General features: G+C 41.4%; 1 protein-coding gene across 2 annotated transcripts in view; it reads right to left on the reverse strand.

Moving 5' to 3' along the window:
* Positions 1-7,027: 7,027 nt before the first annotated feature.
* FBN1 (fibrillin 1) overlaps positions 7,028-26,039 on the reverse strand; it is a 234,571-nt gene continuing 215,559 nt past the window's right edge. For both annotated transcript variants that reach the window (XM_086710629.1, XM_025918911.2), the window contains 10 exons: positions 24,577-24,702; positions 23,804-24,010; positions 21,892-22,017; positions 21,519-21,641; positions 18,556-18,672; positions 18,215-18,343; positions 17,085-17,204; positions 12,219-12,450; positions 9,551-9,725; positions 7,028-8,338 (listed from right to left, as the gene is read on the reverse strand). In XM_086710629.1, the coding sequence (XP_086566755.1) occupies positions 7,949-8,338; positions 9,551-9,725; positions 12,219-12,450; positions 17,085-17,204; positions 18,215-18,343; positions 18,556-18,672; positions 21,519-21,641; positions 21,892-22,017; positions 23,804-24,010; positions 24,577-24,702 (1,745 nt within the window). In that variant the 3' untranslated portion in view covers positions 7,028-7,948. The remainder of the gene's footprint in view (positions 8,339-9,550; positions 9,726-12,218; positions 12,451-17,084; positions 17,205-18,214; positions 18,344-18,555; positions 18,673-21,518; positions 21,642-21,891; positions 22,018-23,803; positions 24,011-24,576; positions 24,703-26,039) is intronic.

A 26,039-nucleotide genomic window follows, 5' to 3' on the forward strand; every position in this document is an offset into this window, starting at 1 on the left:
ATTGGAGATGTGGACTCTCTGGGAAATACCCAGTATGGAGGCAAGAGCTGAAATCTTGTCTCAAGGCTAGTGTGAGTGACAATCAAATAGCTGGTTAATGAGTCTAAGCAACTACCTTGCGACATACACACTGCATTGCTGCTTGATTGTTCCCTACTTATGCTGCACCCCAAACTCCATTGAAAAGATACAGTTTGCAGAGTCAGAAAATGCCATGGTTAATGTTCTTACGTGATAATACAATGTCCTATAGACTAGCAGTGTCAGTAGTGGATGGGATGCATATCAGAATTACCTGGTAGATTTCCCCAAGTTCAAAATTTTCCCAAGTCTGAATTTTACAATGGCCTCGAACATTTAGAACAGTGGTTCTCTATCTCAGTTGCCAATTGGAATCACCTGGAGAGCTTCTAAAACTGATAGTATCTGACCCCAACTCCAGAGATTCTGAATTGATGGATTTGGAGTGTAGCCTGGACAGTGAGATTTTTTTTAAAAAGCTCCCTGAGTCATTCTAATAATGTTGCAACTGAGGTTGACAGCCATTGATGTGTGTGTGTGTGTATACATAAAGAATTACCATAATAGGGACACCTGGGTGGCTCAGTTGGTTAAGTGTCCAACTTTAGCTCAGGTCATGATCTCATGGTTCATGAGTTCCAGCCCCACACCAGGCTCTATGCTGATAACTCAGAGCCTGGAGCCTGCTTCAGATTCTGTGTCTCCCTCTGTCTCTGCCCCTCCCCTGCTCATGCTCTGTGTCTCTCTCTCTAAAAAATAAACATTAAAAAAGTAATTAAAAAATTATCATAATATAAATTCATATATCTACTAATTACCCTGACTAATAATGTAATATAATATATAATTATACATAATATAAATATTATAATTATACACATATGCATATATATTTATGTATGCATATTTATACTAGTCAGGGTAATTAGTGGTTGCTGCTATAACAAATAATCCCAAAATATTAGTGGCTTTAGTGAAGTCAAGTTTATTTCTTGGGAGTATGGATATGTACTTTCTTGCATATGTATTTTTTTGCTAGACTTGGAGATGGCATATATCACTTCTCCCAACATCCCAATGGTTAGACTCCATCACACAGCACAAAACTTAACTACAGAGGAAATTAGGAGACAGTCTTTTTGTGGGCCCAGGAGGAACAAATGGTTGGTGAGCATCTAGTCAGTTTCTGCTACATAGAAATACTGTGAAAATGTGTGTAACTTCCTTACCTGACACAGTGTCTATAATGCCCTTATCTATCTATCTATCTATCTATCTATCTATCTATCTATCTATCTTTCTATCTGTCTGTCTGTCTCTATCCATCTATCTCTCTATAATTATTTAATGGGCTTAGAGTTTTTGTCAACATTTAAAATTAAGTTTATAAATGATATTGTCTTATATTTGTAGAATCAGTCAGACCATAACTGACCTTTCAGTTACATTTTCCATAAGAATTGTCTAGAAGGGAATGAGTGGAGAGACCTCAGGCTATCTAAATCTGCTTTAACCCAAACAACTCTGCCTGCTTTTCAGTGTTAGGTTTCAGGGTAAGTTTCATTTAAACTTGGGAATCTAACTCTAACCATAAACCCCCTACTGAAGATCACCACTTTTCAGCATTACGTTGGGGGAGATATGCTAGAACGGTGCTTCTAATTTTGGTGATTCATAAAGATCCAGAACTGGGGCCTTGCAGATGTCAAAGGTGAATTTACTAGTGAACTTTTTACCTTGCCTCCTGCCTCCTAGGACTGTGGGGGGTGAGGACCCCTCCACCTGCAACTTCCTTCAGGCACCTGCAAAGTCTAACCATGTCCTCACCATAGATACAATGGGGAGAGAGCTGCCCTGTTGTCCCTTATTTCAAAGTTTCAGTAGACTAGGAACCCTGCGCCCTTCATCCTTTGTCTATAGTGCTTCATGCAAGAGGCAAGTGTTCAAAAAATATTTGTTGAGAAAAGCAGAGAAAAAGAAGGAGTGGAAGAGGAGGAGAGAGAGGAAATGGGTTGCTCTTTTGCATGGGTTTTTCCTATTTTCACCTGTATTTTTACTTCCTCCAATCTCAGTCATTGATCCATTCAACACATATTTAGTGTCTACTGTGTACCAGGCATCGATCTGGGAAACGGAGCTATGAGGACAAAACAGAATCTTTGCCGTCAGAGGTCTCCCATGACATGGGGGAGGCAGCAATGGGTTACAGGGTCATGATGAGTATTCATGAGGGTGGAGGGAGGTGAGGCAGAGGGGAAGAAGGAGGGCTGTGCCAGGTGTTGCTCACCTTTCTTGTCCTCCTTTGGTTGCTGGAAAAGCAGAGGGGAGCCTGGATCTTGAATCACAAATATAATTTGTAGTTTTGCAGTTTTGCAGATTGCTATTGTGATTTCATATATTGTATTTGATTTATTCTTCATCTGGCAAGTGAGTCGTGCTATGTTGTCAGAAGGTCTGGGGATTGTAGTCTCAGTTCCACCTCTGTAAGGTGAGAGGCTTTTGGTAAGATACTTGAACTTGTGCACAAGGATAATTACCCAGCATTGAGGCAAGGTTCAGAAGGGCATTGCTCACAAGTGCTTTTTTTTAATTATTATTTTTTTAATTTTTATTTATTTTTGAGAGAGAGCAAACATGAGCTGGGGGAGGACACAGAGACAGGGAAACAGAGGATCCAAAGTGGGCTCTGCCCTGAATAGCACTGAGCCCCATTCGGGGCTTAAACTCTCAGACTGAACTGTGAGATCATGACCTGTGCCGAAGTCAGATGCTCAACCAACTGAGCCACCCAGGTGCCCTCACAAGTACTTAAACTAGAGGTGTTAGATATATAGATATAGATAAGGATATGGATATGGATATGGATATAGATAGATATAGATGATGAAAATGGGCCTTAGAGACATCAAGGAGTTGCCCTGGCTAAATGATGTAGAAAGGGAACTAAGATTTGAACACAGCTTTCTGACCTCAGATTTCCTGTAGTGTCAAAACTCTGGACCAGGCACTCCTTAGGACCTTGGGTCTGAACTGAGCTCTCAGTGAACTTTCTTCATAAACCAAAGAAAAGTCAGATCTCTGAACCAAGAATCGTAGACCCTGGGAGAAAAACGAGACTGAGAGCTCAGCCTGCAAGAATAGTGCCCCTGTCTTCCCTGTGGCTTCCCAGTGGGAGTGAGGCGGGTGTGGGTGTGGACTGGACAGGCAGGATGGGGAGCTGGTTCTGGGGCAGACAGAGTCGGGGGCGCAGTGCTTACCATGAATGATCCACAAGAGAGTCTGCTATAGTCAATCTACAAACGTGTAGCAAGCAGGCCTCATCCTGCCTGAAACACAGAATCACTGTAGTTGAATCACGAGACTGGCCTAGAAAGGTGTGGAGAAGACACTGAAGGTGGATAATTTTGGTGCGACCAAAGACAAGGAAGGCTAAACAGCACATCATGCTGATTTCATGTTGTGACAAAAATATCCAGCCTTCTATGCTTTGGAATTCTGATATATCAAGTTCCCATTAATCTTTCCTGAGAGCTCTGGCCTTCTACCTAGCAGAGCCCCAGGGGACACCCAAAGCAGAGGTCACCATGCAGAGAGAAACACAGAACCACGCCCTCTGTCAATGGCTGGTGGGATCGATGGGATATGTGATTATCCCAGGATGTTTCCTTCTTCTTTTTTTTAAAGTTTATCCATTTTGAGGAGGGGGGAGGGGCAGAGAGAGAATCCCAAGTAGGCTCCACACTGTCAGTGCAGAGCCCCATGCAGGGATAGAACTCATGAACCGTGACATTGTGACCTGAGCTGAAATCAAGAGTCAGAGGTTTAACCAACTGCATCCCCCCAGGTCTCCCCTCACCACCAGGATGTTTTCAGTGTTTCCACTTCCAGAAGAAAAAGTGAATCACTTAGGCATCATTTAATTTCCCCCTAGAGAGAATTTTGTGCTAAAAAGGAAACAGAACTCTTCTGATTTCTGCAATTCCCGGCACAGCTGCAAGGAACACCTCAGGTGGGCTATGGAAGGTTCCCAGCAACCGTTTAATGGAGCTGTGGCTTTCTCCTAAGCCCTTCGACCTGTATGCTGCTTCACTTCCACCCGAGCTAAAGGTCTAGAAATAGCGAGCATGATGCCTTCTAAATGACAATACAACCAACGCTCAAGGGGAAAAAGGGAGCATAGAGAGGGTAATGATGCTTTTATTTATGAAATGGGAAGAGTCACGGGGATTAAAAGTAACAATGGATATTCCTTTATGTGGAAGAAAATAAGAGTGGACAGAGAGCAGAGCGTGGAGTTAGCAGGAAATCAGACCCACTTACCTGCTATGACTTCATTCATTTAAAAATGATGCACCTTCCACCATCAAATAGTAAAAAATGAGGCTAACATCAGTTTGTAGAGGTCATAATTCAGGCTTGGCTCAAGGATGCAAAACAGCCCATGTCCTAAAAAGAGGTTTATGATTGTGTGTGCCAGAAAAACCATTTTGGATTCATTAGCAGTTAGCTGAAATAACAGATTTTGTGACATTGCCAGGTCCTGTCAGATGTATGTCGAATGTCAAATATACAAGACCCTCATGTTTATACAGACATTTGTGAGAATGTCAGAACCTTTCATTGAGACTCAGTCCTATAAGTGAGCCCAGTCATAGATACACATGGAAATTTGCAAAATCAAATTCACAGCCTTTTTGTTTCTCTCTAACCCTAAACTTACAGTACTGAGAATCAATTCTTAACAATACATAATGTTAGAAGTCAGGCTCACATTGGGGTTTCAAAAGTTGGTTTGCTGCCTTTTTTTTTTTTTTTTTTTAAACAATGTGTTACTTAAAATCGGCAAGGGGGAAATAGCTTTGCCTTCAGCTCTGTATGTGAAAACTAATTCTTCTCACATCAATAATCTTCTAGCATTTAAAAACAAGGCCCTTGGGGTGCCTGGGTGGCTCAGTTGGGTAAGCATCTGACTTTGGTTCATGTCATGATCTCGTGGTTCATGAGTTTGAGCCCTGCATTGGGCACCGTGCTGACAGTGCGGAGCCTGCTTGGGATTTTCTCTTCCCCTCCCTGACTCATGCTTTCTCTCTCTCTCAAAATAAAAAAAACCAAGGTCCTCAGACCATGCAATAATGACATTTCCAATATATCTCTAAGAACTACAGTTAAAATAAGAATAAAGTACATTCCGTGGACAAAATTGTGATCTAAACATCTCTAACAGTTTACACATATATAACATTTAAGTATACTAATATAGTATCAACCTAATTGTCCTTTATTTTGGCTCATCTAATTTACAAACATGATCTCTGAAGTTTAACAGTATTTGTAATGGCAATGTCCAAAGCAATTTTGGCTGAGTAAAGTGCTATTTGTTGAACAAAAATGTAGTTGTTTGTGCAAGTTTAAACATTTCACAAGGCCAGCTGAGTTCATTTCAACCCTACTTACAAAATAGTTATTGGCAAATGAAATGGGCTGGGGGGTAGAGACAAGACGTTTTCAAGCTTCTGAGAGATTTACAAAACCAAGTTTGTCAACCACTGAAAGTAAAATTGAAAGGTCACAGACAATTAAAAGGTACAGGTTTCAATCTCAGGATTAAAAAGGTTCCAACAAGAGGAATATTTACAATGGAACAATGAGGAAAATGTTTTGTTACAGACAGAAACATGGAAAATATGCTGTTGAAAATTGTTGGCTCTGAAATAAATACAATCCAGACTGAGACTATTAAAAATATCAAAGTGATCTACCATGTGCCAACTCTATATTCTTCTGTTGTTTGTTATAAAGAAAATCCATTATTGAATATAATGCAGTTCTGGTTAAATTATCAGAGACATTTTCTGTATGCAAACTGTAGCTTACTGCATGCTGTATATTCTTCTCTCACAATTTTAGTACACTTCCATCACAGACCCACAGGCATAGAATTAGAAGGAAATTTGGAGTAATATTTTAACTTGCTAACCAAGGTACAAATTGCTTCCAAAATAGTCATTTGATTCATTTCTATTTAGCACCTATTACAAGCAAGATTTTTTTGGATGGCAAAATAAGAGATACAAAAAATATTCCAAGATGTTCATGGCCTGTTAGGTAGAAGAAAGTATCCTTGTCCCCTGACAACCATTATGCCTCTGAAGAGTGACAGCTCACTACATTGCAAGGAAATCCATCCCTCAGTGGGCAGCTCAATAATTAGGAAGGTGCATGTTACACCTAACTTCATGGTAACTAACCTTAATTTTGTCTTCTGAAATAAGATGGAACATACCTAATCCATCTTCTTTAGTGTAGCATTTTGAAGATTTTGAGAGGAATTTCCTATGTCTTGTAAGGGTTCTGTCTCCTTCATGTAGCAATTTTACTTCACGTTTAAATTTACCACCCTTTACTGTCCTTGGGGATTTTAAGAATTATTTCATATCAATTCAGTGAGCTTAACTGTTAAATATCCAATATCGCACTTAAAATAAAACAGCATCTTCAAATTATGACAGTCAAAAAACAAGAGCGATATAGCATTCAATTGGAATCAATTTGGGATTATCCTTTTGTAATTAGACTAGCGATGACTAACAACAGATGTTTGGGGGGGAAAGGATGAAGCATCTAAGGCTTGCCAACACTATTTGAGGGGAGAGGGCATGATAAATCTTTTATAATGAAACACATGTGCTCTAAGACAATGACTGAACTTGATATCCTAAAATACTTAAATCTAGTGGTTTAAAAGTCACAAGATTAATTAGGTCATGTTTTAGAAATGATGCTACAGTCTAAATTTCTCATTGGCGAGAAAGAACTCTGCTGTCATTAATGAATAAAAACAAGGGACTAACTCAAATATGTTAATTTTTCTGCTAGTGGTTATACATTTGGCACCTTTTGAAGCTATCACTACCACACCCAGGATAATTTAAATTCAGGAAACTCTATTTAGCCTCTGAAAAGCCCCCTCAAATCACGCGTCCATGCAAGAACACAAAGCCAAGGGTACACTAAAAAAAGAGAGACTGTTTTATTGTGACATTTATGACATGGACCCCTTGTTGACAGGAATGACCGAGGGTAATCTTGGCATATTGCACAGGTGTGATGAAGGATGCACTGGTGATCCTCTGGCTGCTGAGGCTGCTGCTTGGTCCTCCCAGACCTCCATGCACGCATGGGCCAGTCACAGAAATTTCCTTACCACTTGGTGTATACAATTAACAAGTCTTTGGTCTTAATAAGCACCATTACAAACCCTCACATTAAGGGCATTATTATTCTAGTTTATAAATGTTTCAATGATAAAAAATAGCACGATTACAGTATACACACACTTAATTTACATGTAATGTATTATGCTCATAACTGAGATAAGCTACTGAACTAACTTTGGTTGATTGAAATTAATGAAGTATTTGAACTGAATATTTGTAATTTGGTTTCTAAGTTGTGTAAATATTACAGTGCATTTATAGATCTAGTTTGAGAATTTACTAGCACCAAATAGATATTATAATTGGCCAACCTAGTACTTGTATTTGGAGAAGCAAAGTTTAAAAATTTGGAAAATACAGAGCAGTCCATCGATTGAAAGCACATTCCTGTACATCGGCTAGAAGGATGACACGTCAGCAGGAATGGCAGACCCCCAATAAAATACGTGTCCCAGTTTTCAAGAGTCAACACATATGACAAGGTAGCTCAGCTACACACATGAGAAGCCTGAGAAAGTGGTTGTTTTGAACTAGGGTAGTCACCTGTACCTCACTTTTTGTAATATAAGAATAGTGCTTATTTATAGAAATTTATTTGGTGAAAGATTGTACCTATGATATGAAGATTCTGATTGGGGGAAAAATTCAGTTCTACCTATCTATCGTTGGTTGTTTTTCTTTTTTTAATTATTTGGTCTCTGTATGGTGAATTAATGAAGCAAAATCTGAATTTTCATCTTCAGATTATCACCCAGTTCACCACTGAGGTAGTCTTTGTCATATTTATCTTCTAGCTGATTAAGTTCTTTCTTTTTATAAAGTGGAGTACTACTGATTTGTAATGAATAGGTTCCAGCCACTGGCTTCTTCTTGGTGAAGTGGAGGTAGCTGATCCCTTCCTTTTGGTTGATTTTGAAGAAGCCATTTTCGTTTCCAGATTCGATCAAGTATTTGTTGTGATTCGTCAGAGTCGTCAGGGCCGGAAGGAGTTCCAGGATTCGGACCTTGTTGCTGATGTGGGAAATATTGAAAGCAAACATGGCCGTCTTCTCAACATCCCAACTTGCGAGACTCACGTTGGTTTCTATCTCAGGCTGGTCCTGGAAAGACACATGGCAGTGTGTTAAATTAATTGAAAATATGCCACTTATTTCTCATATTAAGGAAAAAGTGACTCGAATCTCCCACTAATACAGCCTTTTCATGTTGTATATACCATGTCGAAAATGCGGATTTTCATAAAACACTTTGTTTAAATCACAAATGTGTTAAACTGGCACATATTTATAATAATAAAAAACATTAAACTGTCAAGAGGAAAGTCAAGTTGAAATGACTTGGTGGTCTTCTAATGCAGGTGTCCCAAAGTGTACTCCCTGGACCAGCAGCATCAGCATTACCGGGGAATCTGAGAAACGCAAATTCTCGGTGCCACCTGAGACCTACTGAATCAGAAACCCTGGGGGTGTCTCCCCAAACTCCATGTTAACAAGGCTTCCAGATGATTCAGACGCATGCTCGAGGTTGGAAACCACTGTTTCAATAGACTATTTTCTTTCTGTAGACTTATCTCCTTTCCCAAACCACAGCGGATGAGTTGGAGCACCAATGCTAAGAAAGAACCAGCCTATTTCCATTTTGTTCACTGACACAAAATCATCTCCTCTGAAGGACACGCCTAGGAACCTACTTCCTGACTCTGATGATCTGCTAATATTCAATGCTTTTCACCTGGCTTCTTGCTTGCCTCTCTGGGACCACATGTGTTGGATTCTCCGGGCCTGGAGCCAGAGGTCTGGGTGAATATCTGTGCATTTCTGAGTTGACTGAAAGGCTGCAGCAGCCGTAGGCTAAGAAAACCAGGCTGCTTGAGCTCCATGTTGTTTTTGTCTAGAATCCAAGTTCCCTCACACTCCACATGGCTCTTTTCAGTAGAGGAGCCTCTAGCTTTCCGAACTTGGCGTCCCCGTGGAGAGAGCACTATGTCACTTCACGATTCTGCCCACTTGCTGTCCTGGATCTCAGACCTTGCTTTTCAGCAGACTTTGGGTGGGTGTTTGACTTTCTTTTTGGCGAGACAGAGGAAATGAGCAAGTATGTGAAAACCTTCGAATGGCCACTCCCTAAAAGCAGCAAGAAACTCCAGAGAGTCCCACAGACTCTTGTAAAATGCAGCCTAGAGCTCAGGGAATGTCTGGATTTTCTCCCCAGGGAGCTTTTTCACACTTTGGAACATCCTTGGAGGAAACCACAGGCATCTGGAAGGCCCTTCTGCAACAGGAGACATGAGGAGAAACTACCTTCTGACCTACCTCAATGTTGGAGGCATCTGTTCCATTTGCACTTCTCCGCTTCCTGCCCCGTTTGGGGTAGCCATTGATCTTACACTCATAACAAGCCTCCGGGGAGAGAGAATTGTCATCCATTTCACCACTGGCAGGTGGCTCTGGGCCTCCTCGGCCCATGCCAATTCCAGAAACACAGTGCCTGTGGAAGGGAAGCACAGCCCTTTTGCATTAGAACTGGGAGATGAGGGAGGTGGTGCAAGAGTTCTGGTGAAGTGTGGACCCCACCTGGTGACACTGAGACATTGATTATTCATCCATTAGGTGACTGGCTGGTTCTGAGAGCCACACTGAAGTCCTCTGTGTTTAGGCTCTGAGTCCCAGTTCCTGGAGTGGATTCCTTTCTACTATCTCTCAAGGTCCTGTTTTGCATGTTTATTTGCCCCTACATTTCTGCCCCCCTCCCCCACTGTACCAGGTGTTTTGCTGTCCTTATGCTGCTGGGGAGGGGACATGGAGTAGAAAGAGGAAGAGTGGGGGATGAGGGAGATCATGTGACTTGGGAGGGTAAAGAAAAATGTCTTCTATTTATGAAACAGAAAGTGAGAAAGGTATGAGATGTCTGTGTTCAGTTCCTTGTCCTCTTCCTGTTTCAATGACCCCATCACCACCACCTCCACCACTACCACACTCACCAGCCCTCATCACTTCAGCTTCTGAGCACTTTCTATTGTTTGACCACTCATTTTGGCTGAAGCTACTGAAGGTATAAAGAAAGTTCTAGGTAGAACTGAAGTTGACTTAGAAATAAACTGTAAAGATGTGCAATGTATAAAATGCATGTATTAGAGCTTGCCCAACTATGGGAAATTGTTTCAAGTCATTCAAAACCACTAGGGCCATTGGCGCTGACTCATGTGAGGCTGGATAAACAAACCCATGCCCAAGAGAGAACTAGTTCAGCTGTTTTTCTTTGCCTTTCAGTTATCAAAGCCAAGTTACGAAGGGAGGCTTGCATGTTTCACAAGTACCTTGTTTTGTTATTCTGCTTACTATTTCATAGGCCTCTTGGAATGTATTTACCAGGCTCCTTTTTCAAAATGTGTTGAAATATCTGAATGATCCTAGGAGTCTTTATTTTGGGGCAGGGTCCACTCTAGTGATTCATAGAGAAGCGCAAACTATTAGAAGTGGGTAGATTTCCACTAATGGGTCACAATGAAGACCAAATATTTATCACTTTTTCTGTATTAATTGGCCTATTTTTATAACCCATTTTTCTTGATGCTCTTGAGATTCAAAATATAATGCCGATAAGCAGACTACTTTTTGTGTTTTGCAGCAATGTATGGGTTCATACTAGTTTTTGCAATCCTGCCAGAGCCCAGTACTTTTCCTTTTTTCTTCCTTTATCTTGCTGCATGAAATGTGCAGAAACAAAATGGATGAAATGATGACTGCTCATCATGTGTGTGTGTGTGTGTGTGTGTGTGTGTGTGTGTGTGTGTCTATTCACATAATGATTAAGTTATTGGAAGAAAAATCCCAAATTTGCAGGCTTTGGTTCTTTTCTCAGAACTCCTTTCCAGTATTTTCATATCCCTGGAACACCACTTACAAGAAGTGTGACTACAAAGTCCCACTGGCCAGAAGCCAGTTTGGAGTGTCACAATTTTTGCTGGGAAAATGGTTCTGGCATTCAACTTATAAAGAATGAGACTACTGAGAGCCAGACACAAACATCTGGGAATTTGTTTCCTATTGCTGGCATTCTGTGTGCTTCCCATGAAACATTCTTTCACCTTCAAGTCTACACAGACCCAAAATGAATCGCTTGATGTTTGTGTGTCAAGAAATCAAAGGCCAGTACATTACACTAATTTGATATATACATATATGTGTATTATGGAATATGTGATTTTGTGGGATGTGTATGTGTGTATGTATATTTCATGTCTATGTGTTCCTAATGAAAATGTTAAAATTTGAGTTCCTTAACAGCATAGACAACACTACATGGACATCCAACTCTAGATTAATTCAGCAGGAAAAAAGGCCTACACAGTGAAAACTTACCACTAAACTTTTAAATTACTGGCTAAAAAAAAAAATATGTCTTTTCTTCCCCAACAGTCACACATACAATGTGGTAAAGTATTCTACCAGGAGGATACAATAATTATTTTAGCTCTCGTATTTTATGCTCTTTTGGTAATTCTTTATGTAAACTTAAGTCTGAGATGTAAAATGTATTTTAAAGCCAGGTATCTTTGTGATTTCTCCTAATGGTAGCTAGAGGAGAAGGCATTTTAAGTCAAGAGAGGATCCTGCTTGCCTCAGGAGAAGGGGAGATCAGCAATATGCAGTGTGAGTCCAGTTCTGTCATGGGTCAGCCCCTGCATTTCTAGAGAAATGAATCACTTCCCAACAAGATGCGAAGATCAAGAGAATGAGATAGAGACACCATATATCAAGGTATTTACAATTGGTTTCAGAGTCTATGAATTTCTAGAAATTTTGATGTCTCCTTTCAAATAATATAGCCTAAAACCTTTGCAGAGCTAACCAGAATTAACTCCAGGATTATGAAAAGTATGGTTCTTCTTGACTAGGATGGGTCACTGTGAGTTAAATATACTTACTGATATTAGGAACAAGAGAGCCTCTGGCCACGGCCTGGAAAAGCAGTGCTTACCCTTGGCCTATCCGGAAGTAACCAGGTGGGCAGCCACACAGGTAGCCACCCTCAGTGTTGGAGCAGCCGTAACTGCAGGGGGCCTGCGAAGAGCCACATTCATTGATGTCTTGGCACCCTCCACTGAACTGTTCGTACTGGAAGCCGGCGGGGCACATGCACTTGTAGCTGCCCAGAGTGTTGTGACAGGAGGCTCCTCCACAAATGTGTGCACTGAGGCACTCGTTCTCATCTGCAGGGAAAACCAGAAGACACTGTGTGTGTGACACCGGCCAGACGTCTCTACTGGGGACCGCTGGCCAGCTGGCTCTCAGCCAGCACTCAGGAAGGTAGGGCGGGCCGAGGTGGTTGGGGTGGGGAGAGGGGGATGCGGACGTGGACGTGGCCTCTCGCCATGCAGTAGGCAAATGTGGTCGCTGAGGTCAAATGTGCCACGTGGAGCGCATTAGGGGATGGCATTCCGAGGGCCGACAGATTCCAGTTCTCAGCTGAAGCCAACACTAGTGCGTTCCGCACCACACGAGCCTCCTGTGAAGAATGCCGGGCTGGTTCAAGGTTCAGGGTGGGAGGGAAGGAGTCCTGCAGTTCTCCATGAACGGGACCACAGTCTCCGAAGCAGAGACCAGCCATCCTCCTGGAGGCTGCTTTTCCAGTCCTCCGTTTTCAGGATGTGCAGGGCTGGCAAGGGCTGACATCCTGCAGGAAGTGTCTGCCCTGCTTGTACTTCCTTTTCAAAAATCTGCAAAAGCCCCCAGGTGCTTGTCCTGGGGATGAATAGTGCCTTCTGGTATGTCTGCTCCCATCTCTGAACGGGCCCCCCCTTATCCAAACCAGCCTCCTGCCCAGAGTGTCTGGGCCGTGTCTAAAGCAAAGTATGGCTGGAAGAGATTCAGTGCAGACTTCACGAGCAATAATTGGAAAAAACCCACAATAGAGACAGATGCTGCAGGACTGGCTACCCACGGGGACCTGCCAAGTCTGATGGTAAAAAGCAGGAAAAAGAAATCTGACTTGAAAAATCAACTTGAGGGGAAAAACCTTGAGTATCTATTTCTAATTTATACTTTTTTTAAATCTCAAATAGATTTTTGTAGGCCTGCCTTCATAAGGGCAGGTTGCAAGCTTGCTGGTAAGACATTTCTTAATTGCTGTGGCCCATTTTCAGGCATATGTTCATTTGAACGCAGGGAGATTGGCCTGCACCTCACTCAGCAAATACTTCCAATGAAAGGGAGGAGGGGGGGAAACTTAAACGTAGCTAACATTTATTAAATGCCTATTGCATGACAGAATACGAGGTGCCTCACGTTCACTTACTTAACCTTCCTGAAAATTATGGGCAGAAGGTATTATAATCCCTGTTTTACTGATAAAGAAAGTGAGCTCACAAAGCCCATCTGAGGTCTCCTGACAGCAGCAGCAGGACCGAGATGTACACCCAGGTCTGTCTGACGACAGCAGTCACGTGCTTTCCTTTAGACCACAATATCTCTCAAGAGACTAATCACCATTTAATTTTTTTTTTAAATTTTTTTTTAATTTTTTTTTTCAACGTTTATTTATTTTTGGGACAGAGAGAGACAGAGCATGAACGGGGGAGGGGCAGAGAGAGAGGGAGACACAGAATCGGAAACAGGCTCCAGGCTCTGAGCCATCAGCCCAGAGACTGACGCGGGGCTCGAACTCACGGACCGCGAGATCATGACCTGGCTGAAGTCGGACGCTTAACCGACTGCGCCACCCAGGCGCCCCGAGACTAATCACCATTTAAACTGGTACTTCCTTTGCCCTTTAATTGGTTTTACCTTATTTGCTAAAGTAGATTCCTTTATACAGAACAAAATTGTTTCTAAGAAAAATCTGTTTTTAAGTTAGAGAAACAGGTGCATAAAAATGGTGGGCACAGGGTGATTGCATATGTATACTATTTATATTATTCCTTATATATCCCTTCCTTCCTCCTCTCCCTTCTCTCCTTCTTTCCTGTGTGGAAGGAATAGATATACAATAAGAAAGCCCGCTATGGCTCAGTGCCTAGCTACAGGTCTGTTTTGGAACCTTTATGTCCAAGGACTCTCAAGTATACACTTAAGATCATTTAGGCTCCAAGGTTCCTAGAACAGAAATAAATATGCCATTGTCTTTGTTCTTTTCCCCTTAGTTTAAATCAGAGATGAAGTGTGTGACAGATACCAGTGGAGACTATGGGCACCAAGGAATGAATGAGGAAATTAGGGGGTTTACACTGGTGGAAAGAATATCCCTGGGCTGGATGTCTTCTCCTTGTCCCTCATGTCTATCTCCAGACCCTGGAGGCTGAGCTGCATGGAGCATCAACAGGCTTCTCTCCTTTGTCCCATACTTTTGGTTGGGCTCAGCCATCCATTTCCTGCTGGGACTCTGATAAAATCTCTAAGGCCCATGTCTGTATATGTATGACAAGACCCATCAAAATAAAACTTAGATTTATTCTGTATTGTTCCAAAGGACAGAAATAGGACCAATGGTTAGAAGTAGAGGGAGGAATAGTTCATTTTCTATGAAAACAAAAACATTTCTAAGAATTAAAGTTTTCTATACCTAAATTGGGCTATCTTGGGAGAAAGTGAATGCCCTTCAAGATGGTATTTGAGTCAAACTAGGACAACCAAGGGAGTTTAGGGAAGGATTTGTGTTTTGGGAATGAGGCCAGACTAGATAATCTGTAAGGGTCTTTCTAGCCTTGAGGATCTATCTGTGTTAGTATAAATATCTATCCCAGCCAAGAACTCTCCTCCTCCTCTTTCACATTCTTTTCTATTTTACTATACCTTTTTTTATTCCTTGAAAGTCTAATAAAGTTTAAATTAAACTTGCTTATCTGCATTAGAGAACTGGGATGGAGCAGAGCAGGAATGAAGATAAGAAATTGGCAAATGTTCAGTGTTTATTGCTTGAAAATAGTCTGTTTGTGTACTCACCCTTTTCATCAATATACCAACACGATTTGTTTAACATGCTTTGCACTCTTCTGACCATTTCCATCCTGTGCACCCTGGACCAAAAGGCTCCAGGAGCAATTTTTCTGTACTCCAAAATCTTTGTTTTACTATCAGTTAATACTTAAAATTGGTGAGAGTTTTATCCTTTTTTAGAAAAAGAGACATTTTAATTTTATCGAAACAGCATTAGATTCTCCAAACACCCTCCTTGAAAGCAGACTGAAACCTACCCACTCTGTCCTGTAAAATCAGATTTTTGAGCATTAGGCTTGTATAGGGTTTGTTAGCTGTGGTGTTAAGGGAGAACCAGTAAGAGAATTCGAAAATGTAGGAGGGGCTTTCTTTTACAAATTTTCTCTGGGTCAACATGGCTCAACTCCAACTCCACCTGGAAGTTTGATATTTTCTAGAAAACAATGAGATGCAGTGGCCCCTTGCAGTGGCCCCTGACCCTAAACCCATCCATCTTCTAAGAGTGAAATTCTGGCTGCCTATGAGTGAGGATCCAGAGAGGGCTGGTTCAAAAGATCTCTGCTTTGTACATCTCTGGGGAAGCCATTCTGGCCCAAGGCAATGCTCATTCTCAAGAATTATGAGCCCAGTTTGGGCTAGTATCTTTTGGACATCAAAAAATCCCAAACCTCTTACTGCTTCTTAATCTATTTATTCTAGAACTCCCAGCCAGAGATGATCTTCATGGGGCCAAAGGAGAGCCTCCAGGCAACGAAGACATGACCTGTCAATCTCCACTATTCCTGGACTAAAGGTAGGAAGAGGAGAGGAAGGCTGTCAGTAAGTTGTGTAGTCTAAACTCTTCCAGCACTGGTGTCCTTTTAGCCAACCCTACTCACTTCTGCAAAACCGTGCCTTGAAAAGAATCAAACCAAATGAGAGAGATCCAGTTCTGATAAGTTAAAACACACCAAATGTATCTTCATTTGGAATAAAGCAAAGCATTGAGATGTGGAGCAGCCACCCACGAAACAGTAATCCTTGCCTCTTTGCTAAGGAAGGCTCTCTTCCCAAGAGTGTGGCAGCTAGAACAGCTCACCTGAGCACCAAGCTTGCAGTGGTGCTGTGTAGAGGCTTGATGAATGAAAAACAAAACAAAACAAAAAAACAAGTGAACATGACACTTGAAAGGCAGCCCTAAGTCAGGAAGTTAGGGGCCTGGGGCTCCAGCTGCAGGCATGTCACAAAGGAACCAGGTTAAGGACAGACTTCTTTTCTTCCTTGGGCTTTGAGGTCTTTATAGTAAAATCAAGAGTTTGGGATAAATGGATCCGGGGTCCCTCTAAACTCACAGTGTTTGGATTCTCTGGTGTGCATTAAGATTATTTTCCCATGACATTATGAAATCAAAAATTACATAATTTCAATTTAATAAGTTCATGAGTCTCCCTTAATTTTCAAAAGAATTTGGTGATGATGAAAAAATTTGCTGTGTCTGCTGCTCACACTCTGCCCCAAAAGATGTGTAGAGCTGAATGGAACCACTTCTGTGTCTTCAGGCCGAGAGTCACTGAAAATAGCCTCTGGCTGGCTGATATTTTTCAGGCTGAGGTAGGATTCTGTTGGCCCTCATGTGTACCTGCAGTGTGGGCCAGTGACTCCATGCAGCAGAAGAGCAGGGGGACACTGAGAGTGAAGGGATTCTAGGGGCATTTCATTTCCGATGCTCTCCAAGTACCTTCATCATTATCTTTTTTCTTCATTTGCTATTTTGCAAAGGCTACAACTTTCCTCTGATTCCAAGCAGGTGAGGGCAATTTTAAGTGAATATTGTTGATTTAATGACACGTTTAAAGTTTTCAGAAAGAAAGCAGTATTTTGACTCACAGGAGCCAGTGGTGATTCACCATAGTAACAAGGAAAAACTACTTACCGACACACTGGTTCCACTGGTAGTGCTGGAGATAGCCCTGGGGGCAGCTGCATCTGTAGCCCCCAATGATGTTCTGGCAGCCGTGCTGACAGCGATGGTTTCCTTCGCACTCATCCACATCTGAGAAGGACAGGAGAGCCGCTTCAGTCAGTTCAGCATCTGACTCTTGATTTCGGCTCAGGTCACGATCTCCTGGTTCATACGACTGAGTCCTGCATTGGGCTCTGCACTGACAGTACGGAGCCTGCTTGGGATTCTCTCTCTCTCTCCCTCTATCTCTCTGTCCCTCCCATAGTTGTGCTCTTGCTCACTCTCCCTCTCTCTCTCTCAAAATAAATAAACTTAAAAAAAAAAAAAATAAAGTAGAGCCAGCTTTAAGCCACATCAACATTTGTTTCAGAGTTGGTCTCTGAAGCAACATTTATATGCATGGTAAAGGGAAAGTCAATTTTAATAAGAAATCTGACCCCTAAAAAAGTATTCTTCCACCAAAACTTCAAGAATATGTGCTCTGGAGCTTTTGATAAGTCCAAGGAAAAAGACATTTAGATATCCCTGGTAAAGTCGGCAAGTAAAAATGATGAAGAAACTAATGTAAGGCACAAGAGTACTCTACGGAATAGCTGTGTAAATTATTTGTATTTTTGTATTCATGCTAGAGTTAGAAACCAAAAGATGTCAGTACAAAAATAAAATCCTACAAAAAATTTCAAAATTTTAATTATATTATTATCAGAAGAGTCATTCTTCATATATTTAATCCACATTAGGGGAATTCTTTTATGACTCTGGATCCAATGACTAGAATATTAATGGATCAAATTCGGGAACCTAGCTATTTTTCTTGACTATTTCATGCCCTATTAGATTACATTAATAACTGAGCAGATAAAGTCTTCACATATTGAGGAAAGGCACAGGTTTAGACATGATCAAGCATGAGACAAAAGATGGATCTCTAAGATATGATACCTGTGCCAACCAGGAAAAATATTCCCCATCTTCAGTTGGGTGATAGTCCTGTGCTCTGTTCTGCTATCCCACAGAGGGTGATAATGAAGATTTTGACAGTCACACAGATTATCTCCACCAGGAATTACCAGCTGCATCAAGCTGAGGCCCCTACCCACCTTCACAGCTGGCGCCACTCTGATCAAGAGAGAATCCTCGCTGGCATTCACAGGTGAAGCTCCCAGGAGTATTCTGGCAAATACCCTTAGACCCACACAAGTTGATGTCAGAAGTGCATTCATTGTTATCTATAAGAAGCAGTTGGGGAAAAGTGGGAATTAAAATGGACTGAACTCACTTTCTGTTGTTTAAAAGGAAGAGAGAGGGATGATTCACTTTCTGTTGTACTCACTTTTTTTTTTTTTTTGAGTTTTTGTCTTCTTATCCCAACAGAGGAACTAGAAAACAATTCCTTAAAGGAACAGCTACGTTTCCTATAGGGATTTTCCTCTCCACTTACCAATGCAGGCGGTATGGTGTTGGGTAAATCCAGGAGGACATTTACATGTGAAGCTGCCGATGGTGTTAACACACAGGAACTGGCAGTTGTGCTGCTTAGTTGCACACTCATCAAGATCTATTAAAAAATATGTAAGATGAGTATTGGAGTCAAACTGAGAGCACAGGTACCTAGCAACTGCCCTAGGAAGGAGTTCTGAGTTCTGACTTGTATGTCTCCAATGACTGTGGCCAGAATAGAGATGCAGTAAATGGCTGGGAGTAATCAAGCAAATAAAGGTTTGAAAGATAAAATGTGGTCTCCATTTAGACCAAAAAATGTAGCTCTTTGGGGGATCCAAGGAAATCCCAATTCCCTTCCGTGAGAGGAATGTAGGAATTTATCAACAAAGGAATTTCAAATAAATTGTGACATTTTAAATAGATTACACAATGAAGTAAAAGATTAGGGATTCTCAAAATTTTCCAGAGTGCTGAAAAGATATCTTCAAGTTGAATTACAAAAAGAAATGTTGAGGCTGGAAATTAATTTGTTTGCTTAGGTCTTTTCTGTTTGCTGTTTTGAGTCTGCTCAAATGAGGTGTTCAACCAAAGCAAATCAAACCAAACTGACTTCTTTTTTTTTTTTTTTTTTTAGAGATTCTCCTTTGGTAAAACAAAATTGAGCAATCACGAAGAAGGAAGCAAAGGTAAGAAAAACTCACTCTGATAAGCCAATAGCAGATTTAAAAACTGCCTACAGTATTTATGCAACATTATTTTCCATATTTCAATAAAATCCTCCGCTTTGACCAGGCTTCTTTCCTCATTGCCGGAATTTCTAGGCTCATTCTCAACTCCACTGCTGTTTAAAGACATCAAGAGATACAAACTATGTTCCAGCTTTTAGCTGAATATTAATATAAAAAAAAAAATCATGGTGTATTCAGGAACCAATCTACCTTCCTACCTTGTTTGGTCACTGCACACAGAGCTGTGCTTGCAGCTGAAGATAAGTGCCAGTTCCTGTCTAGAGTAACATCTGGAGGGGACCTAAACCAAAAGAACCCCCGAGCCCCCATATTTCTCCCAGCGCTGACTTCTCTCAAAATGGAGCCAGTCCCATGCTCTTTACATAGCTGTGGGGCTTGCTGTTTCTGCTTTTCTGGTTTCTACATTATCAGCAGCTCTGCGCCTCCTGACAGAAGGGTGGCCTCCCCTTTCTATGACTCAACGAGCCTTGCTAGAGCACTGTCACACATTTGCTGAAGCTTACCTGCACACAGGTGAGGGAGACAGCTCAGTGATTTCTGACACTATTTTCTAACTACAACATATTAAGAACAGCAACACTTGCTGTTCTCACCTCCAAGCACATCTTGGCTCCCCTTCTCTCCTCTTATCTGGATCCTACCCAGCTCTCAGGGGGGAAGTGCTGGTCCCACATCTCCCCTGGGCTATCCTTTGAGGCTCTTTTCTGTCAGTTTCAATAGTACATGTATCTGCACCACACGGTTTGATCTTTAGTCCTATGTGCCAAGTATGTGGAAGAATCTAGACCTCATGAGAACAATAGGAGAAAGGGACTTATGTTGTAAAAGGATCTGTAAAAGTCATGTCCCTGCTCTTCCCACTCCTAAAACCACAAAGAAACTGTTACTTGTGCTTTTTTACATTGTGAAAAAACACAGTTACTATAGTACATTTAATTTCCAGTTTTTCTCTTTTTAGACATTTTTAAGGATTTTCTGCTCCCACAGGCTAGAAAAATGCTGTAAATTTGTTCTGCTTGGTACAGATAGTATCCACGCTGAGAGGTGTTTTCTCTTTAATTTGGTTCTCTGTTTCCATGAATAAGTTTATTGCTCTGAGCTCTAGCCTTACCTTGCCCAGAGCTCATTGTGATCCACAGACTGAGAAGTTCTATGCTTGAGAAGAACAAAGCTGTAAACAACTCTTATATTAAGAGAGTCAGAATGTTTAACTACGTCTCTCAACTTCCTCTCCCCAAATTACAGGATTATATAGGATTTGTGCTGCATAGGGAAACCTCATGCATTGTTCATTATGTCATCCTATATTATAAGCCTCTTAATTCTCTCTAAGCAGACACAAGAAAGGGGTTGAGGGTCCTAATTCTCTTTGCTCTCCACTTCCATTCCACCCCACCATTTAACTTCCCTTGTTTGCTTTTTGCTCCATCAAGGTTTCGTGGCAGTACTTTCTAGCTCTTATTCTACCATCTGGTCTACCTTTCCTGTTCCAAATCCCTCCCTTTTAAAATTACCCTTAAGTCTGATTCACTTGTGCTGTTATTCACTCAATATGTGAAGTTCGTATTGTTGAGGAAGATGTTTCTTGGAGTAAATTTACACCAACGAAATTTTCCAAAGGGTAACTTCTGGTTGAGGAGGGATTTCCACATAAAGTTCTGCTGTTTCTTAATTCTTTATGATATTTATGGCTTAGATAAGCTCTTGGAGGGAAGGAATGGCCCTATTTGGCAGAACAAAAACCTAGACAAAGTGTTTACTTAGGTAGGCACAATGTCTTCTAGGCACCGATTAATCTGAGGATGGACAATGCTGGAGGCTTGGGCTCTAGTTGTTGGATAGATTGGCTATCTAAATATGATAAACAGAAAGCAGAAAGGAAATAATCAAGTAGGAATCTGCCCCACCTGGGCCTTACAGAGCTGGCTCTGCTGTCTCCGACACCCTCATGGGCCACTCCTATGGATGCCCAAGGGGCAGGCAGTGAGGATGGCTGTTGCCAGAGGTCCCCAGCAATCTCCCTGGCCTCAACCTCCAGCCAGCCAGCATAGGAGTGGGTGGCAGGGAGGTCCCAGGGAGGAACTAACTCCAGGGAAGCACCTCTTGCCAGTGGGGGGATTTTTCAGCTTGCCTATGGATTCCTCAAATGCACAAGGAATACAACCATGTGCCCAGAAGGCAGGTGAGTGGGTGCTGGCAAATTCTACTTTACCTTTGCAGCTCCTTCCATCCTCCTGCAGAATGTAGCCTTTCGGGCAAGAACACTGGAAACTCCCTTCTGTATTTTTGCAGATAAAATTGCAGGGTTTGGGGGCCTGGTTACACTCATTCAGATCTATGATCAAAAAGAGACAGTGTGACCATCCACCCTAAAATAATGGTCAGTACCCACAGGGTCTAACAGAGAATTTTAGCTTTGAGAAAAGAAAAGGTAAACTCTGTGTTGTCTTTGATCATTGTCTTATGTTTTCCTATGAAATTACATAGGCTTTTTAGTGTTTCAGTTTGAGGATTTATATTTTTTTCCCATAATATATAATTTCCACTCAGAATAATTATCTGAACATCAAAAATACAGCACTTACCTATGCAGGAAGTTCCAGTTATATCTGTAGTGTAGCCATTTTTACATATGCAATGATATGATCCTCTGTCATTGATGCATTCCCCATTTCGGCAAACATCATGAATAACCTTGCATTCATCAATATCTGTTAATTTAACAGTCAGAAGTTAAAATAAGAAAGACATTATAAAATGGACATTAATATGTAGAGGTGATGTCACTGTAAATATTAATAAACAGTTACTGTATTATAGACCTAAGAAATTAAGCCAAAGAAATGACAGCATGAATTTCATACGTAATGGTAACTATAACAAAAGGCAAATGAATAACTGCATTGGATGAGAGTATAATAACTAATCAGGCTAGGGGAACGCTTTAAAAAGAATTGGGGGGTGCCTGGGTGGCTTGGTTGGTTAAGCTTCTGACTTTGGCTTAGGTCATGATCTTGCAGCTCATGGGTTTGAGCCCCACATCAGGCTCTATGCTGTTAGCTGGAGCCTGGAGCCTGCTTCAGATTCTGTGTCTGCCCCTCCCCACTCCTGCACATGTGCGTGATCTCTCTCTTTCTCTCTCAAAAATAAACAAACATTAAAAATATTTTTTTAAAAAGAATTGGTTTTCTAAATTTACAGTTTTCCCCTCTGGGTCTATAGAACAACCATCTCATCCAGACATATTTAGCTCCTTGCTCTATCTCATGCCATCAAGCAAGCTTGATCCATAAATGGATCATAGCAGTAGATTCTTTTGACCAAAAAAAAAAAAAAAACAAAACCATTTTTTTCTAATATTGCTTGTCCAGAGTAAGGAGGAAGGTTCTTTTCTTTTTGTTGTATTTACAGTTAATCCCCCAAAATATCACATTGCATAATATTGGGGAAATGGGACCAAACATCCCTTGGTAAGGGAAGCACTAAGGCTCTGGGGTGGGTCACTGGGCTGGGTTTTGCAGCCTGATAAGGAACAGAGATCTTAATCCCAGTCCACCACAGGGAGAAAGACTTGGTCAACATGTACTGTGGAGCGTGAAACCTGCTGTCCTTCCACATCGTGACCCACCTGTCTCCTTAGTGATTGGTGGGGTGCCAAGACTAAATGAGTTCTTAGCCTTTAATTGCCAAACAACCATTTTATTGCAACAGATGTTATTTTTCCGAATTCTTTCAAGTTTACTCTGAAATGCAATGTGCCTACCCTGACTGGTTTCAAGAAGTGAATCTTCTCCACCGTCTCATTTTCACATCCTCAGAAGAATCATAAATTGCTTTTGGCTACCCTGCCTAATCTATTCGGCTGTGTGCCTCCACACATCCAGTTCTATTATTCCACCTTTGGCCACATCTTTCAACCATCAACACAAATCCTGCTTACTCTCCTTCTTCTCCGCTCACTTCCAATCCCTTCCCAAGGAGCTCTAAGAGTCTCTCTCCATTCTATTTCATGAGAATAGCTTGCGCTATTCCAGAGGCAACTGTGTTTTAATTGCCAGTATATCAGCATTGTTTATACTTCTTTCATGCAGTATATTTTGGCCAATTTTACGAGTGCAAATACATATGGGTGGACTAGTCTAGGAATTTAGTGATCGTTTATTCCAAGGTTTATCTAAAAAATTACACTCCGAGTAACCAGTAACTGACTTATAACAAACCTCTGTTTAAAAGTTGAGGACTCCTTGTATTGCAGGGGCAGAGACCCAAGCACATACAACTTAATCAGATGGATCAAGGACACTTTAGCAGCCTGGCCTTGACTGTCTAAAAGATTACAATAGATAATTGTACAAAGATACAATAAAGGGTTTTTGTTGATGTATAAACCATGCAACTCAGCCTAAGCCCATACTGTAGATTCCATATTCTCAACTGTTTTTTAGAAAACAAACAAACAGATTCCCTGCAAGTATTTTTGGACCATAAGTGAAGTACCTGCTCCATTGGTCATAAATCCTCGGCCATGGGGGCAGAGTTTTTTGAAGGCCACAGTACCCTGGAAAGGGCAGATCTCACAGTGGGGGCCCCAGCCTCTCCCGCCATCACAGCAGCACTCAGACTTGGTGACAGGGTTCCTGTTGCTCGAGCCGATCTGACACATGTTCTGGAGCACTTCTGTGAAGCAGTACCCTTCCCGGTTGTCTGGAAGGGACGTTACATTGCACAGAGGGTTTTTATGGAGCTTTATGAGCATAACAATGTATTAAGAATTTGGTCAAACATAAAACCCAAAAAGGATATAACACTTTACCCTGGGTGAGAAGAAGCAATAAAGGAAAGCTGGAAACAGCAGTAAGAGAGAAAGGATGACATCTAAGGGAAACAAGACAAGAAATTCAGTAAGTGGGCAGGAAGGCATTAGCGTGCACAAGGTTATATCTCTATCTGCTCTCAGAAATATGGAGGGATAGTCATGCTGCAGAGACAGGGGCAGAAAAACACATGGAATCGGACCCTGAGCACCAAGGGCTTAAAAAGGCAGCGGAGAAAGAAATTCCAAACAAGTGATTCATTGATACAATTAGTGAAGGAAGAATTTAGCTTCAGGGTGGTGCTAAACCCCATGGACAATCACAGTCATTAAGTCATTTCCAAAATATGAACCTGCCTCAAATGTTAACAATTTCTATTATTTCAAATAAGCGATGTGGGTGACAAGCATCCCAGCATGAAGTTCAGGGTTACGAAATCATCCTGTTTGTGCTCACCAAGACACTCGTCCTGAGTAGGGCTGGCCGTGAACCCGTCATTGCACTCGCAAGTGTAGCTCCCCCGGGTGTTGAGGCAGCGCCCGTTCTCACAGATCCCCGGCTTGGTCTGGCACTCGTTCTCATCTGTGTGGTGTGATCGAAAGATCAGAAACAAGAGCAGTCACCTGACTACTTTGTACAGGGATAGATTCTTTCTTTCTTTCTTTCTTTCTTTCTTTCTTTCTTTCTTTTCTTTCTTTTGAAATTTGTGAATAGATATCCTTCTCACACAGCTCTCAATTCAAAAGGTACAAAAGAGTATTGAGCAAAAGTGCCCTTTCCTCCCTTATTCCTCAGCCACCAAACACCCCTCCTGGGAGGTGACCAGTGCTACAGCTGGTTTCTCACGTAACCTTCTAGAAATGGAGTTTGCACATGTGAGCAAATACACAATGTGTGTGTCTACTTCCATCCTTTAAAAACCATACTTGATGGCATTTTGATGTGCTTAAAGGTAGGTAACAGCATTTTATGTAAACACACATATTTCACTTAATAAAATTTAAAACTGTCCATATCTGTCCCTAAAAAGGATGATTTCAAGTGAAGGGAAAAAAATAAATACTTAAGATCAACATGCTGAAAAAATATAATACTTCCTCAGAATAATGTCTATAATGGGTCAGTTTTGACCTCAGACTTGTCTACACATAATCTTCCAATTCAATATAGGTTATGTTTTTATAATACTTCAACAATATTCAGGAATAATAAATCATAAACCAGGCTCCCAGGTTAAAAAAAAAAAAAGGCATTAAAACAAGCCAGAGATTCTTAGAATTATCTGATGATTTTTTTAGAAAAATCATAAAGTGATTTGCTTAAGTGCATCTCATGGAGAATAGTTCTGAGCCCCCAAGGCAGGCATCTCATTATGAGAGGCAGAAAGTTCAAAGGTGACATTTAGGGTAGCGTTGAAACAGGCTAAAAATCCCAATGCCCACGTCACCCCCCGACCAATTAAATCAGAATGTCTGGGGTGGGAGCTGAGTTCTCTAAGTGATTCCAATGTGCAAATGAGGTGAACCACTGAACCTGGAAGATCTAGTGCATGATCATAGCCCAAATACTTTTTCTGTGCTTTTAAAGTCTGCTCTTCAGGGGCGCCTGGGTGGCTCAGTCGGTTGAGCATACGACTTCAGCTCAGGTCATGATCTCGCAGTCTGTGGGTTCGAGCCCCGCATCAGGCTCTGTGCTGACAGCTCAGAGCCTGGAGCCTGCTTCTGATTCTGTGTCTCCCTCTCTTTCCACCCCTCCCTGACTCATGCTCTCTCTCTGTCTCAGAAATAAACATTTAAAAAAATCTTTAAAGTCTGCTCTTCAATTATTGTTTAATTCTGTACCTTACAGGGTAAGGGGACAATGAGGTTCTTGAGCTTCTTGACTGACAACATAAAATTTATTGTTCTGGTGTCACTGAT

The sequence above is a fragment of the Puma concolor genome, chromosome B3 (genome assembly GCF_028749965.1).
Source record: "Puma concolor isolate L17-30 chromosome B3, mPumCon1.1.hap2, whole genome shotgun sequence".
Classification (NCBI taxonomy): Eukaryota; Metazoa; Chordata; class Mammalia; order Carnivora; family Felidae; genus Puma; species Puma concolor.